This window comes from Bison bison, unplaced genomic scaffold (genome assembly GCF_000754665.1).
Source record: "Bison bison bison isolate TAMUID 2011002044 unplaced genomic scaffold, Bison_UMD1.0 scf7180017864490, whole genome shotgun sequence".
Taxonomy (NCBI): Eukaryota; Metazoa; Chordata; class Mammalia; order Artiodactyla; family Bovidae; genus Bison; species Bison bison.
The window spans coordinates 6,854,109-6,871,293 of record NW_011495049.1 but is presented as its reverse complement, the minus strand read 5'-3'; the positions used below and the strand labels follow the sequence as shown (position 1 = coordinate 6,871,293).

At 38.7% G+C, this 17,185-nt stretch overlaps 1 protein-coding gene across 3 annotated transcripts in view; it reads right to left on the bottom strand.

Annotated features, from left to right (window-relative positions):
* The window catches only part of MSH3 (mutS homolog 3), a 185,987-nt gene that overhangs the window by 55,237 nt on the left and 113,565 nt on the right, over positions 1 to 17,185 (bottom strand). For all 3 annotated transcript variants that reach the window (XM_010863368.1, XM_010863367.1, XM_010863366.1), the window contains exon 19: positions 8,598 to 8,709. In XM_010863368.1, the coding sequence (XP_010861670.1) occupies positions 8,598 to 8,709 (112 nt within the window). The remainder of the gene's footprint in view (positions 1 to 8,597; positions 8,710 to 17,185) is intronic.

Sequence of the window (17,185 nt, the reverse complement as noted above, 5' to 3'; positions counted from 1 at the left end):
GCAGATGACACCACCCTTATGGCAGAAAGTGAAGAAGAACTAAAAAGCTCTTGATGAAAGTGAAAGTGGCGAGTGAAAAAGTTGGCTTAAAGCTCAACATTCAGAAAATGAAGATCATGGCATCTGGTCCCATCACTTCATGGGAAATAGATGGGGAAACAGTGGAAACAGTGTCAGACTTTATTTTTGGGGGCTCCAAAATCACTGCAGATGGTGACTGCAGCCATGAAATTAAAAGATGCTTACTCCTTGGCAGAAAAGCTCTGACCAACCTAGATAGCATATTGGAAAGCAGAGATATTACTTTGCCAACAAAGGTCCATCTAGTCAAGGCTATGGTTTTTCCCATGGTCCTGTATGGATGTGAGAGTTGGACTGTGAAGAAAGCTGAGCGCCGAAGAACTGACGCTTTTGAACTGTGGTGTTGGAGAAGACTCTTGAGAGTCCCTTGGACTGCAAGGAGATCCAACCAGTCCATTCTAAAGGAGATCAGCCCTGGGTGTTCTTTGGAAGTAATGATGCTAAAGCTGAAACTTCAGTACTTTGGCCACCTCATGTGAAGAGTTGACTCACTGGAAAAGACCCTGATGCTGGGAGGGATTGGGAGCAGGAGGAAAAGGGGACAACAGAGGATGAGATGGCTGGATGGCATCACCAACTTGATGGACGTGAGTTTGAGTGAACTCCAGGAGTTGGTGATGGACAGGGAGGCCTGGCGTGCTGCAATTCATGGGGTCGCAGAGTTGGATATGACTGAGCGACTGAACTGAACTGAACTGAAAGAGACTCTAAAACAAGGTCTATAAAAACAAAAGACAAAGAAAGGGCATTATATAATGATAAAGGAACCAATACAAGAAGAAGCTATAACACTCATTAATATTTTTGTACCTAATACAATACAGTGGTGTTGGAGAAGACTCTTGCGAGTCCCTTGGACTGCAGTCAATCCTAAAGGAAATAAACCCTGAATATTCATTGGAAGGACTGATGCTGAAGCTGAAACTCCAATACTTTGGCTACCTGATGTGAAGAACTGACTCACTGGAAAATACCCTGATCCTGGTAAAGATTGAAGGCGGGAGGACAAGGGGATGACAGAGGATGAGATGGCTGGATGGCATTACCTACTCAATGGGTATGAGTTTGAACAAGCTCTGGGAGATGGTGGAGGACAGATAAGACTGTCCTGCTCTGGGCTGTGGGTTTCCCTTAGGTTACACAGATACACAGGGTTCCAGCACTTCCTGGGAATCTTCCTGCTTTGCATTTGACTAACTCTCCTCCTCAGAAATTTAGAAGGCACCAACTGTATCTTCCCCTTTTTCCTTCCCAATGTTTATATTATTTATATTTTTAAAAAAACACAAACAAAACCCCCCACCTTTGATTTCTATCAAAAATCTATCCATTACATGAACAACAAGGATCTACTGTATAGCACATGGAACTCTGCTCAATGTTATGTGCCAGCCTGGATGGGAGGGGACTTTGGAAGAGAACTGATACATGTATATGAATGGCTGAATCCCTTTGCTGTGTCCACCTAAAACTATCAGAACACTGTTTGTTAATCAGCTACACCCCGATATAAAATAAATAGTTTAAAAAAATCCATCCATTACAAAGTCATTTGGCTTAAAATGCAGAAAACTCCTGAGACTACAGCAGGTTATGGTGGAGTTTCCCAAGTAGTACTGAGACAGGCTGGGGTCTGGGATCTGGGATACTTTGCTATAGTGCTTACATCTGGACAAATATCTCTTTGAGTGTTATATTCTGTTAAATACAAAGAAACTATAAGGGACCATAAATAACTGCATACATATACTGCTGCTGCTAAGTCACTTCAGTCGTGTCCGACTCTGTGTGACCCCATAGACGGCAGCCCACCAGGCTCCCCCATTCCTGGGATTCTCCAGGCAAGAACACTGGAGTGGGTTGCCATTTCCTTCTCCAATGCATGAAAGTGAAAAGTGAAAGTGAAGTCGCTCAGTCGTGTCCGACTCTTAGCGACCCCATGGACTGCAGCCTACCAGGCTCCTCCGTCCATGGGATTTTCCAGGTAAGAGTACTGGATTGGGTTGCCAGTGCCTTCTCCAGCATACATATACAGTTGGGGCAAATTATGGACAATAACATACAAAGAGACCAAGAATCCAACTGTCACTTCTGAAGGCCAGGAGCAAAAAAAGGGTACTTTGCATGCCTCCTGCATACAACACCAACAAAGGGGTGGGCAAACCACCTAAGCTCCCCCTCTGGCTTGACCCTGGACACAGCCCTACACTCACCCCATATACGGAACCAGCTCAGCTCCCTTGAGCAAGCAAGGGAAACTGCTGCTTTTTATCACTCTCCACTGCCGCTGCAGGGGCTCCAATAAAGCCATGCCTGGCCTCTTAACAATTTCTCTCGATTAAGGAGTCCAAGAACCCTGGTTGGTAGCAGTATGTCTTGGCATACTGCGTCTTGGACTGCCTCAAAGGTTACAGGTGTTCTAAAATGTTGACCCTCAAAGTGGCAGGCGGGGCTGGGGCGGTCAGAGCCCTTGGGCCAACCTCATTTTGCTCTGAGCAACCTTTTCCTCCAGGGTACCAGCACTGTAATCCTTTTCTTGGTGTGCTGTGAAGTGAAAAGGGTTGGAAAGCACTGGCTTGCCTTAGAATGCATGTTTTGGGAAACAGGTCATGACTATTTGACTTTAGAAACCCCCAGCAAGTTGATTCACCTTTCTGAGCCTTGGTTTACTCCCAAGTATGAAGAGGTAGTCACACCAAATGATCCCTAATATCCCTTCTAGTTCTTCAGTATAATTACTGTATGAATTGTGAACTCCTAATATGATAGCTTGAAAAATAACATTTTGTGAAGGAAAAAAAGCACAAATTTAAAGTAAGACTTGGCGACTGCTCAAAACTTCAAACCTTTTTTATTTAACAAATCTGATTGGATATGCCAGAGAACTGCGACTGACAGTATGATTACAGCTAAAAAGGAGAAGCAAAGCCCCTGTTCTCTTTAAGCTTGTAAGCCACTGGCAACCACAAACCCAAAAAAAGGCAATTACAATTCAGTGGGATAAATACTAAACTAGGGAGAAATATAGAGTGTTGCGGGCATATGACAGGGGGCACCCATCCCAGCTTTGGGAGGGAAGCCTTAGTCAGGATGAGACACCAAGACCACACTTAAAGAACAAGCAGGAGCTGGAGGGTGGACGGGGTGCGACGTGGGTGTGTGGGAGGTGCGTGTGGACGGTGCGGGGGAAGATGACATTCTAGGCTGAGGGAAGACCATCTGCCAAGTCCTAGAGGAGCAGTAGCTTTGGGAGCTGCACGGCTGGAATTTTCAGCATTAATTCAAATGAGGGAGTGATATGACAGGTTAGGAAAAGCCCTGTGGCTGCAGAGTGGAGAATAAACTGGAGGTGGGCAGATCCAGTGGCTGCTAAGTCTACAAATACTCAGATTATGTAAGGAGTCGGGGAAGGGAACCAAAAAAAGAGGGTTTAAAAGTGTATTCCTTTCAATTATGCTTGCAGAAGTCAAACAAGGTTTCCTAGAAGATGAAGCAGAGCGAGGTCTTAAAGGCTAAAAAGAAATATACAATAGCTCCTTAAAAAATTTTTTTTTGTATTTTTATCTTTTTGATGTTCAGATGAAACTAACTAAAAGCTAAACATTAGGTAGGGATATATTTAAAAGATACTTGAAAAGTTCTCTTCATTTAAACCCACTTTCAATGAAATGACTCCTTTCATGTCAATGCTTGAGAAGGCTTTTTCCTCAGCCTTCTTTACATGTTTATACAATCTCCCTGAGCGACAGACCCAGAATCTAAACTCCCTGAACATGCATCATGATCTCTGTTAAATCCCTAATTCCATCTCAGCCCTCTCTCCTGGCTTTTATATCCACCTTCACATTGGGATCTCCACCAAACCTCCCACAAGTACCCCACAGTTCCTTACTACTTGATTCTTTGCTAATACTCCTCCAGGAAACTCAATATAGCAGTTTAAAAAAATGTTATTTTGTTTACTGACCATTTGGATACCCTTTACTTTGTTTCGCCTGTTCAAGTCTGTTGCAATTTTTCTACTGGATCGTCCATTAGGTCCCTCATAGCCTTTAAAAATAGTCTATTGGTGTTAATTTAATTGGATCAATTTCTCACCAGATTAGACATATTATAGCTCTTCTTTGTGAGCCTAAATTCAAGCACAATACTGACACAAAGTAGTTGTATTAAAATCTATAAGAATAAAATATTCATAAAACAGTGCTAGCAAAAAATTTGTAAATCAATGCAAGATTGTGAAATGTGAAAAAATGAGTATTCTTCAATTATACACATACACATATATTATTTTTCAGATTATTTTCCATTATAGGTTATTACAAGATATTGACTATAGCTCCCAGTGCTATATGGCAAACCTTTGTTGAGTGTTGGGTAACCAAAAAAATGAGTATTCTTAAAACTGGTTGAGGAAAAGTGGGCAGTAACTTGGCTCGTTTAGAAACTTTATAATGAGTTCATATAATACAGATCCAGAAAAGTACACTCATAATTACATGTACAAAAGACCATTTCTGAAAATTACATGACTGTCAAAAGCAATAATGCCATTTGACTTTCAGGAAATTATTTTCAGAGTATATTTTATAATTAACACTTATAAAATATTTAAAATTGAGTTTTACATAGTAAGTTCTTCTTCAACACTATCCCTATATAGAAATTTATACCCTGCAAAAAAGACTGTACTTCGCCATAGCAACAGTTCTATATCAACTCCTACTCAAGTTAGAAAAAGCATATGTAAAAGAAATGAATATTCTGGAATATTCTGAAGTGCTTGCTGGAATAAATCGCTCCATTTATTTTGTAAAAATTTAAATACAAGAGTTCAACGTTTCTTTAAAACATCCCTGTCATTAGGCTAATTTAGTTTCTCAAATTTTGCTGTTTTAAATAGTGTAATACATTACTTAAAAGAAAGGAGGGGAATGAAAAGGAAATAAAAATTCAGTGTCAAGAATAACATACTTGAGATCAAGTTGACGGGTGTTTAGGGACATAATAATAGGATATGATATTTCAAGTGATTTATAAGTAAACCAAGGAACTAAGTGGAACAGCTGTATTATTTTCTCAAGAAAAGCTATACCTTACTAGTATGGACACTGAAAAAGGAATTCTTACATTCACAGAGACTTCCTATGAAAAACAATAAATACATGAGTGCCTGTTAACTTGGTTTGATAAATCAAGCAACTCACAAATTCTCTAAGGAGAATAAACATGTTTACAGACATCAGAGATCTAGTTATGTACTACTCCAAGTTTTTGTATGACACTGCCAGCTAAAAATTGCCACCTTCCATCTGCCTCTATAAGGACTAAGTCATGAACCGCTGCAGCCACTGTTCTCCAACACACCCTGAAAGGAGTTCAGGGTGGAGATCAGGAATGAGGCACTTTGGGCTTTGGGAAAAACTGGCAGACCAGGTCTTTGGATAGTTAGTTTATTTGCCGGAGATTTTGAGCCCAATTGTTGCATCTCCTCATATCTAGAAAAGCACTAAAATCATTAATGGTGACATCTGCTCCTTGTGACTAGCAGTAAGCATCTGCCAAAATGTGTGCTTAGCTGCACGTACCCCACTTCCCTAAAATCATACGTAACAACGGCCTTCCGCCCATGTCTCTGGAGCATGGCTATCTGAAACGCTACCTCCTGGGCTACAGTCCTCATTCTGCCCCACATAAAACTTAATGCACAGCTCTCATGCTGTGCATTTTTTTCTGTCAGCAATATCAAAAATGTATTATGAAACTAGATATAACTCAAAGTATTTCCTTTTACTTGCCCCACCCTTGTGTCAATCAAATTTAGCAGGCTCACATCTTTGTCACCCTTGCTCACGGCCCAAGATGGAATATTCTGTGATATTCCCAACTGCCTTGCCCTCCTGGGTTTCCTTTGTGTGACCCAATTTCCAACTGATTCCCTACATTTCAATTTTCTCACTGTCCTCTGAAAAATTCCCCAAGACTCTATGTTTCTAACCTCCTTGCTTAACATTTCCTTCACACATTGACTTGAGCTGAAAGCTGGCTGTTACTCCCCTGCGGTTCTCTCATTTCAAGGATGAGCTTTTTGTATCTCAGGGTTCAAAGGTTCTCCCATATCTGTTTCTTTAAGGCCTTACCATCTCTACTTGTCTTCACCACAGGCATCTACATGTACCTCCAGCTCATCAAGTCTCCATCTTGTAGAATCTCTGACAGCTGGACCACCTTCGCATTCCACTACAAATTAAGTTGTTTGGACAATTTCAACACGCCTATGGATGCCTTTTTCTCAAAAGCTGTTCCTCAATCTACTCATCTCCAAAGGCCTCCTCCACTTCTGCTCACCTTCCATGTCCATCCTTGGGCAAAGACCTCCTCCACTTCTGCTCACCTTCCATGGCCATCCCTAGGATCTTTCTGTCACCCAGCACACTGCCTCTGGAATCTGGAAGTCATGAACCTAATTTTCCGATACAACCTCCCTCACTTAGTGACTCCTTCCATGTTAATTCTTTCATCTAATCACCAGATAATTTCACTGTGTTGACAGAGACTTCCTCCTTGATCAAATGCTAGTCAGGCTCCTCTGAGCCCACTTGGTCCCAACCTTGGCCTATAACAGCTGCAACCCTCTCAGCACAAATGATTTCATTCCCTCCCCACTAAGAGACCAGAACAAAAGCCAGCATATAGTTTCTATTTAACAGCTCAAGGCCACAATCTTGGGATGATCCCAGTCCCCATTAAAGTCCCTGCTTACAAAAGCACACAATGCCAGGAAAGAATTTGTATTTGTTCCAGCCAAAACCTAGTGAAAGATAGACATCAAACCTACCTACTTTTTGAGCAATTACTTCAGAAATCTTGTGGTTATAAATCCTTTCTCTAACTCCTTTAAGAGGTAAGTCTTCCACCACTTAAAAATGTGTGTGGAGCCTCTCTTTGAAATGCAAACATCCATGGAGATAACTCTCACTGTTCTTCTCAGTCCCCATGGAAGGGGATCAGCAACAGTTGCCAGTTATGAAACCCAGAAGGGTTTCATATTAACCAACCCCTTTTCTCAATTTTTCTATTTCCACTTCCTTGAACCCGCCCATGCCCAGCCCTCCTCCCTACTTGCTCATTCTTACTTTAAGACACCTAGTCATCTCTGAAAGGGCGGCAGAGGATGAGATGGTTAGATGGCAACACTGACTCAATGGACATGAATTTGAGCAAACTCTGGGACATAGTGGAGGACAGAGGAGCCTGGTGTGCTACAGTCCGTGGGGCGGCAAAGAGTCGGACACGAGTTAGTGACTGAACAAACAAAAACATCTCTGCACAAACTATACTCAGTTCAAGCTAGACTCTCTTTCCTATGCAACAATACTACTGAGTAAAATTACCCTTATCACCTGAATTAGTGCATGGCTCGGTTTATCATGGACAATGTAACTCGGTGTAACAAACACACAAACACAAGTTCACTTTTTTCTGCTTTCTGTTTAAAAGAGGTTTAAACACTCTTTTCTTAGCATTCTCAATTCTTTAGGAAAAACAACAACAACAAAAAAAACCTTTAAACTCCTTAATACGCCTTTAAACAAATTGGCCTCTTCCTTATTTCTAACACTTTTTTCTTTATAGTCTATGCCCCAACCTTACGCAACATCTTTCAGTTCCCTGAACCCACCAGTGCTGCTTCACCCCCAGACTCTATCACCCTGGCTCCTGCCCTGGAATACTCGTCTCCACTTCCTTGGTATGCACTGACTCACTCTCTCTTCAGTCAGTATCTTGTCCCTGGGAAACCTTCCCAAACACTCTCCCTAACTCTGGGTTACGTCAATCTGCTACATGCTCTATGACCCCTGGTCTCCTGAATCCTGGCCTGACCTAGCCACGTTAGAGTAATCTATCTTCCCTGCTAGACCACAAGCTCTCTGCAGGCCGGCGTACTTCTGTCTTGCTTTCCACTGTCTGTCCTAAAACTCTGTTTCACTACCTGGTGCTAAATAGGTACTCAGTAAGTATGTGTTAGATGAATAAATACTGTAAATCATTAATGTTCTATAAGAGAACCCTAGTCCATATGACAAAAATTCTTTTTTTTAATGATAAAAATTCTTATCACTGAAATCACCTGAAGCATCTGTGATCCTTTCACAAAACATCTGAAAACAGACCACAAGACAAAGCCTATACTATACACCAACAGGAATTTGCAAAACCATCGTGTGATTCCTCTCCATTAGCACCTGTGGGAATTTAAAAATATAAAATATTTTTGCTCTGGGTTACCAGCTAATTAAGGCTAATCTTTTAGTTGCTAAATTGTTCCCTGTATGGATAATTGGAAATAGCACTGACTCCATATTTGGTGTTGAGTATAAAACTATAGCCATGGATTAGTTGACTTAAAGCCAAAGGCAAAACTTGGGTAAATTTTTAAAACATCGTATGGTATTTAAAAGTTCGAGATCAATGTTATCATCTTCATCCTTTTTTTGTCATGATGTGGTACTTACTGACAAATCTGTACTATTGGGAACAAACTGGTCCTGCTCTCCCAGCAGCACATCAATCACAGGGTGCCGGCCATTTTTTATTAGGATTTTCCTTTCTTCTTGTAGAGTTGGTCTGCGAGAAGAGACATATTTCAATTGACAAAGCAAGGAAAGAGACTTTTAAAAAAATCTCAAAAAGCATGAAGATTTTTATGGACAGTCTGTCAGACACACAACCAAACCTTAAACATGGACTTTAAGAACATATGCTCAGGACAAGGCTGAGGATAAAAGTTTAAACTCAACTGTAGAATCAGAATTGGAAAGACAACTATAATTACAGTGCTCTGAAGCACAAACTTTAGAAGAGTCTTATGATGGCTCTGTAACTAAGATCTCCCTTATAAGATCCTTTTTTTCTTTTTCTACTACTCTCTAAGATATATTCATCAAAAAAAAATACAGTTCTGATTATTGCTACTTAAAATATTTTTAGCAATAAACAAAATTTTAAAAATCATGCAAAATTATTTCTAGATTATTACATTAATATAAATTGTATGTTGGACTTGGGGACAGAATGACCTAAAATTTTCACATTCTGTTTAATTAAAACATCTTTCTATGGTCTTTAATATCTTTTAGTTTTTTTGATATAAAAAATGTTTATCTGCCTTGTTTTTTTTTAAGGTTTTCTATTTCTGCTTTTACTGATAGCTTCATCAGTTTATCCAAGCTCTCTGAGCACCAGCCTTCTCTCAGTTTCCTCCCCAGAGGTTACCACTGGGAGCAGTTTGGCGTCTACCTTTTCCAGTTTGGTGTCTACCTTTCCCAACGTTCTTCTATGCATTTAAGTTTCCATAAACTCGTTGTATTGCTTTCTGATTTCTTCTTTAAAAATAAACAAACAACAACAACAAAAACCAAGAATCATACTGTAATTCATCATTCCACAACTACTTTCCCCCCCTTAATATGCCTTGATACCTATAAAAGGTAGACTTCACCATTTACCATGTGGGTCCAATGGACTCTGTCATTTTATTTCTTTAAATCTTTCTAAGTCGTTTTATAAGTACGATGTAGAATTGAGAAAAACAATAATAGTGAGAGGAAAAAGGCATGACAACTAGTAAGAATCCAAACAGCAAATTTCAAATTTTTATTCCATATTTTCCAGGTTTTTAAAGCACATATAGGGCCTCCCTGGTGGCTCAGTGGTAAAGAATCCGCCTGCCAATGCAGGAGACCCAGGTTCAAACCCTGGGTCAGGAAGATCCCCTGGAGAAGGAAATGGCAACCCCATTCCAGTACTCTTGCATGGGAAATCCCACGGACAGAGGAACCTGGCAGCTACAATCCATGCAGTTGCAGAAGAGTTAGACACAACTTAGTGACTAAATAACAGGCATATCCACCTGGAAAGGGCAACACACTATGAATCTAAGTGTGCATCAGCTGTCATGCAGGCACACGGACGATGTTCACTTATAAACACTAATTCTAAAGTTCAATACAGTTCTAATAGGATCTAGCTTATCCTTATTTCTGGTTCTTCTCCCACTTGCGACGAAAATGCAATGTTTGAAGAACTTTTTGAAATCTTTTAAAGCTTATAATTTTCATAAAGAGAAGATAGCTATCTTCTTTGCTTCATAATTACAAAACATTTTCATACCTACATTTATAAAGACAATTCAAATAATCAGTCAAATGAGTACTTTTATTTTATATCATCTATTTTCTTTCACTCTCCTGCTTCAGCATCTATCCCCAAGCAAACAGTATCAAGTAAATTTCAGGGCACAAATATCATAAAAGACTACTCACATATGTGTTTTTAGCAAATCACGTTGGTTCCAATTCTTGTCACTAAGTACTGCATGATGGATGCATCTTTTGGAATAACACACTGGATAAGAATACTCCATTTCACTTTGCCCTCACAAATATATTATTCACACACACCTAAGACATATTATTTGCACACTCATAATCTGAGATTTTGTTTTATACAAGAAATTTCACTACTATCATTAGTATATAGAGCACTGCTATCCTTCTCTTCACATCCATCTTTAGAATAATCTAATAATGAAATGAAATGTCTTGTCAGTTCTTTTCTTTTTGCTATTATGAGGGAAAAGAAAAATTCTGAATTCTCAACTGTATTCACTTAAAGTCAGAAACAAACTACAACCGTGGCATCGCCAGTCTACTTTAATCTCTTCTTGAAAGATGATGTGACTGGCGAACACAATGAGAAAAATGAAGAATGATACGACAGTGACTTCCATCTCATTTCTGTATTTCCCGCTTCCTTCTTATTTTAGATTTTTACAGCCTGCTGGGAAATACTGATAAACAGTGATGAAATGATTCCTATCATGATGAGATAGTAAGGCACTCCAGACAAAAGCAAGATAAACATTATTAAAGATCTCAAAATGCATTTTAGATTTATAAAAGGGTCCAATGGGCCCATCTGGTGAATATAAGACTGAATACATTTTATTCTCCTTTTAAAAAAAAAATAAATTTTCTCTTTGTTCTTTATAAAACCTTTAAAAAACTCAAAAGCTGAAAATAGGTCCAGTAAACCCTGATGGTATGGAATACTGAAGATGAAGGATTATTCCTTGGAGGCATTCTTTCAAAGCTGCTGAACAGCAAGTTAGCTATCTCCACTACTGAACATTCAGACTGTCTAGACTTTCAATGTTATAAACAATACTCCAATGAACAACCATATATACACATTCACGTAAATATTTTCAAGTGTTTCTCTAAGCCAGAGGAAATGCTTGAAGTGGAATTTCCAAATCATGGGACATGCATATTTTTAAATGCATGTTAAAATTAAAATGGCTTTTAATTAAAACTCAGGCCCGTTAACTCAGTGATGCCATTCAACCATCTCATCCTCTGTCATCCCCTTCTCCTCCTACCTTCAGTTTTTCCCAGCATCAGGGTCTTTTCTAATGACTCAGTTCTTCATATCAGGTGGCCCCAGTATTGGAGTTTCGGCTTCAACATCAGTCCTTACAATGAATATTCAGGACTGATTTCCTTGAGAATGGACTGGCTGGATCTCCCTACAGTCCAAGGCACTCTCAAGAGTCTTCTCCAACACCACAGTTCAAAAGCATCAGTTCTTCAGTGCTCAGCTTTCTTTACAGTCCAACTCTCACTATAGTCCACATATAGTTGGACTATATGTGTCTCACACATATATGACTATTGGAAAAACCATACATTTGACTAGACAGACCTTTATTGGCAAAGTAATGTCTCTGCTTTTTAATATGCTATCTAGGTTGGTCATAACTTTTCTTCCAAGGAGCAACTGTCTTTTAATTTCATGGCTGCAGTCACCATCTGCAGTGATTTTGGAGCCCCCCAAAATAAATTCTGTCACTGCTTCCACTGTTTCTCCATCTATTTGCCATGAAGTGATGGGGCCAGATGCCATGATCTTAGTTTTCTGAATGTTGAGCTTTAAGCCAACTTGTTCACTCTACTCTTTCACTTTCATCAAGAGGCTCTTTAGCTCTTCTTTGCTTTCTGCCATAAGGGTGGTGTCATCTGCGTATCTGAGGTTATTGATATTTTTCCCCGCAATCTTGATTCCAGCTTGTGCTTCATCCAGCCCGGCATTTTACATAATGTACTCTGCATATAAGTTAAATAAGCAGGGTGACAACATACAGCCTTGACGTACTCCTTTCCCGATTTGGAACCAATCTGTTGTTCCATGTCGAGTTCTAACTGTTGCTTCTTGACCTGCAAACAGATTTTTCTCAAGAAGCAGGTCAGGTGGTCTGGTATTCCCATCTCTTTCAGAATTGTCTACAGTTTGTTGTGATCCACACAAAGGCTTTGGCATAGTCAATAAAGCAGAAGTAGATGTTTCTCTGGAACTATCTTGCTTTTTTGATGATCCAATGTGGCAATGTGATTGTTCCTCTGTCTTTTCTAAACACAGCTTGAACATCTGGAAGTTCACAGTTCATGTACTGCTGAAGCCTGGCTTGGAGAATTTTGAGCATTACTAGTCTGTGAGATGAGTGCAATTGTGCGGTAGTTTGAGCATTCTTTGGCATTGCCTTTCTTTGGGATTGGAATGAAAACTGACCTTTTCCAGTCCTGTGGTCTCTGCTGAGTTTTCCAAGTTTGCTGGCATATTGAGTGCAGCACTTTCACAGCATCATCTTCTAGGATTTGAAATAGCTCAACTGGAATTCCATCAATTCCACTTGCTTTGTTCATAGTGATGCTTCTAAGGCCTGCTTGACTTGGCATTCCAGGATGTCTGGCTCTAGGTGAGTGATCATACCATCGTGATATCTGAGTCATGAAGATCTTTTTTGTATAGTTCTTCTGTGTATTCTTGCCACCTCTTCTTTATATCTTCTGCTTCTGTTAGGTCCATACCATTTCTGTCCTTTACTGTGCCCATCTTTGCATGAAATATCCCCTTGGTATCTCTAATTTTCTTGAAGAGATCTCTAGTCTTTTCCTCTATTCTATTTCCTCTATTCCTCTATTCTATTGTTTTCCTCTATTTCTTTACACTAATCACTGAGGAAGGCTTTCTTATTTCTCCTTACTATTCTTTGGAACTCTGCATTCAAATGGGTATATCTTTCCTTTTCTCCTTTGCCCTTAGCTTCTCTTCTTTTCTCAGCTATTTCTAAGGCCTCCTCAGACAACCATTTTGCCTTTTTGCATTTCTTTTCTTGGGGATGGTCTTGATCACTACCTCCTGTACAATGTCATGAACCTCCATCCATAGTTCTTCAGGCACTCCATCAGATCCAATCCCTTGAATCTATTTGTCACTTCCACTGTATAATCATAAGGGATCTGATTTAGGTCATACCTGAGTGGTCCCTGCTTTCTTCAATTTAAGTTTGAACTTTGCAATAAGGCGTTCATGATCTGAGCCACAGTCAGCTCTCAGTCTTGTTTTGCTGACTGTATGAGAGCTTCTCTAATCTGATTTCACTACTGACCATCTGGTGATGTTCAGGTGTAGAGTCTTGTGTTGTTGGAAGAGGGTGTCTGCTATGTCCAGTGTGTTTTCTTGGCAAAATTCTATTAGTCTTTGCCCTGCTTCATTTTGCACTCCAAGGCCAAAACATACCCTTACCTATTAGTAAATTTGGTATTATCAAACTTTCTAATTTTAACAGTGTGATCTCATTGTCTAAATATGCACTCACTGCTTCATAAGGTTGACGTCTCTTCATCAATTTCTTGACCCCTTTTCTTTTTCATCTTAATATCCTATCAGTGATCTCGAGTTTTTAGACTCAGACCTTTCACATATAAGCACATTTCTGAACGTACTCATAACACCAAGAAATAATACTTTCCTGAATACTTGAATTCTTCTTAAATATATCCGACTAACAAAACCCCGAGAGTATACACTCACATCTCTAAAAGAAAGTTACTAAAGTATCTTCCAAGTAAACAATTTGAAATCACCTTTTGAAAAGGGACATTTAAAGTTACAAGAAAATGACACTTTTTAAATTTTAGAGTATAATTTTAAAACAGAATTTTTATCTATATAGGTTACAAATATACCATAAAGAAAAAAAGATGATACCAACTATAAGTTATATCAGTTTTAAAATTCTAAGTGCTCTGCCAAGTGAAATCAACATCATATTCATGACACTGATCTGACTTCCCAGAAAGGTTTTCACTTTAAAACAAAAATCTGAGTGGTTTGTTCTGCTCTAAAATCTACACTGACTTACTCTGTTGCTTTCAAAACTACATAATGAGAAAACACTTCCTGGTACAGTATGAAGTGAATGATTATTCAGAGACCTGAGAAGATTTATTAGGATGGGACAGTGATAGCAGAAAGATATGAAATGTTGATAGCATTTAGTGGCACTGAAGAGAAAGAACTGAGAAAATCTGGATGCTGCCTGAAAAGAACGAAACACTAAACTTAAACAAATTCACCTATTTTATATTTTTAAAACTGCATCATTCTCCTTTAAATGAGCCAGAGAAACAGAACAACAGCCTGTATTAGTAAAAATGTACAATGTCCAGAATACAAATTGGATAGAAAGACCTAGAATAAGAACTTCCGTATAACGATTTAGAATATAGTGAATAAAATGTCCTAATAACATTTAGAAAGACGACTGTAATTATGAAGCCAACGATCAGTTTGAACTAACTGCAATAACTCAAATGCCTAAAAATCTTTAAACAAGCTGGAAATCTAAGGGAAAAGAGCATAAACTTCAGATTATTTAGATACTAGTTTTAAATGCATTTTAGAAAAAAACTTCCTATTTCATGGCTATTTACACTCAATTTTATGGCTGCCAAAAAAATAAAAAAGAGAGAGACTGATTGTATTACTTAAAGATGATGGCACAATTTTCATTTAAAATTTTTCAGGTGAAATTTTCTTACTATAAAATATATAGTAGCCAATTTGGAAAGTATTTTAGCATGTGACATTTCCTGAAACTGTTTTACTGACAGAAGACGTGGTTTAGAACAATCCTACTGAGGACAAATAAAAGGCTGGATAAAGTATAGAAAACCTGTACTTTACTTGAAGTATACTACTTGAAGCCACCTGACAACTAACAAGACAACAAGGAATTGGAGCTGGGGTAGGACAGAGGATAGAGGGCCAGGGAGGGTGTTTGCTGATTTCTGCTGCTTTCTGAGGGGATGCTGAGCACTATGAACAGCTTTAATCTGGATTGAGACACTAAAAGACTGCACACCAGGCAGAAGACTGGATCTGAAGTGAGAACTGTAGGCTTTGAATCTTTGAACTTTTGAATCTTTAATCCTTTGAATTTCTGAACCTTCTCAAGCTCTGATGTGGACTAAGTGATGCCAGAACAACATTAGTGTGTTGAGATGTGACCCTTTCGGAGAAATATACATCAAATTATTTCTACAAATGATTTTGCAAATATAATGCGCAGAAGATAATCAAAATAAGCAGGCATTCAAAGAGATACATGCATGAAAATGAACAGAAACAACAGACAATAGAAAGAGACCCACAAGGACTATAGACATATGAGTGAGTCATCAGACACAGACTTTGAGATAATTATCTTACCACATTCAAAAAGACAGAAAAGACTGTGAACTGATAGAAAACAAAAAGTGATTTCTAAAAAATAAATAATGATAGGTAAGAAAGATACTAACAACACATAAGCTCAGATGTTTTTATTACAGGCAAAAAAATTTTACAATACTTAATTCTTTCTGATTTTTGAATAAACATCAATGAGTAACTATTGCTGTTTATTAAGTATTTATCATCTGCCTGGTTCTCCTTAGAAATTTCATAAAGTCTTTATTTCATTTAATTTGTACAACATTTCTAAGGGGTAGGTATTATTTTGTGAAGAATATGAAGAAACTGAGGAGCACAGAGGTTATGAAACTTAGTTTAAGGTTAGTGGTTAAAATAACCAGGCTGGTGATCAAACCTATGACCCTGGGAGGTGATTAGGTCTTAAGGGCAGAGCCCTCAGGAATAGGCTGCTGCTGCTGCTAAGTCACTTCAGTCTTGTCCAACTCCGTGCGACCCCATAGATGGAAGCCCACCAGGCTCCCCTGTCCCTGGGATTCTCCAGGCAAGAACACTGCTAGAGAGTGTTTTGCCTATGTTCTCCTCTAGGAGTTTTATAGTTTCTGGTCTTACGTTTAGATCTTTAATCCATTTTGAGTTTATTTTTGTGTATGGTGTTAGAAAGTGGTCTAGTTTCATTCTTTTAAAAGTGGTTGACCAGATTTCCCAGCACCACTTGTTAAAGAGATTGTCTTTAATCCATTGTATATTCTTGCCTCCTTTGTCAAAGATAAGGTGTCCATATGCGCGTGGATTTATCTCTGGGCTTTCTATTTTATTCCATTGATCTATATTTCTGTCTTTGTGCCAGTACCATACTGTCTTGATAACTGTGGCTTTGTAGTAGAGCCTGAAGTCAGGTAGCTTGATTCCTCCAGTTCCATTCTTCTTTCTCAAGATCGCTTTGGCTATTCGAGGTTTTTTGTATTTCTATACAAATTGTGAAATTATTTGTTCTAGCTCTGTGAAGAATACTGTTGGTAGCTTGATAGGGATTGCGTTGAATCTATAAATTGCTTTGGGTAGTATACTCATTTTCACTATATTGATTCTTCCAATCCATGAACATGGTATATTTCTCCATCTATTAGTGTCCTCTTTGATTTCTTTCACCAGTGTTTTATAGTTTTCTATATATAGGTCTTTAGTTTCTTCAGGTAGATATATTCCTAAGTATTTTATTCTTTCCGTTGCAATGGTGAATGGAATTATTTCCTTAATTTCTCTTTCTGTTTTCTCATTATTAGTGTATAGGAATGCAAGGGATTTCTGTGTGTTGATTTTATATCCTGCAACTTTACTATAGTCATTGATTATTTCTAGTAATTTTCTTCCTCTATGACCCACCTCCCAGAATATTGGAAATAAAATCAAAAATAAACAAATGGGGCCTAATTAACCTTAAAAGCTTCTGCACATCAAAGGAAACTATTAGCAAGGTGAAAAGACAGCCTTCAGAATGGGAGAA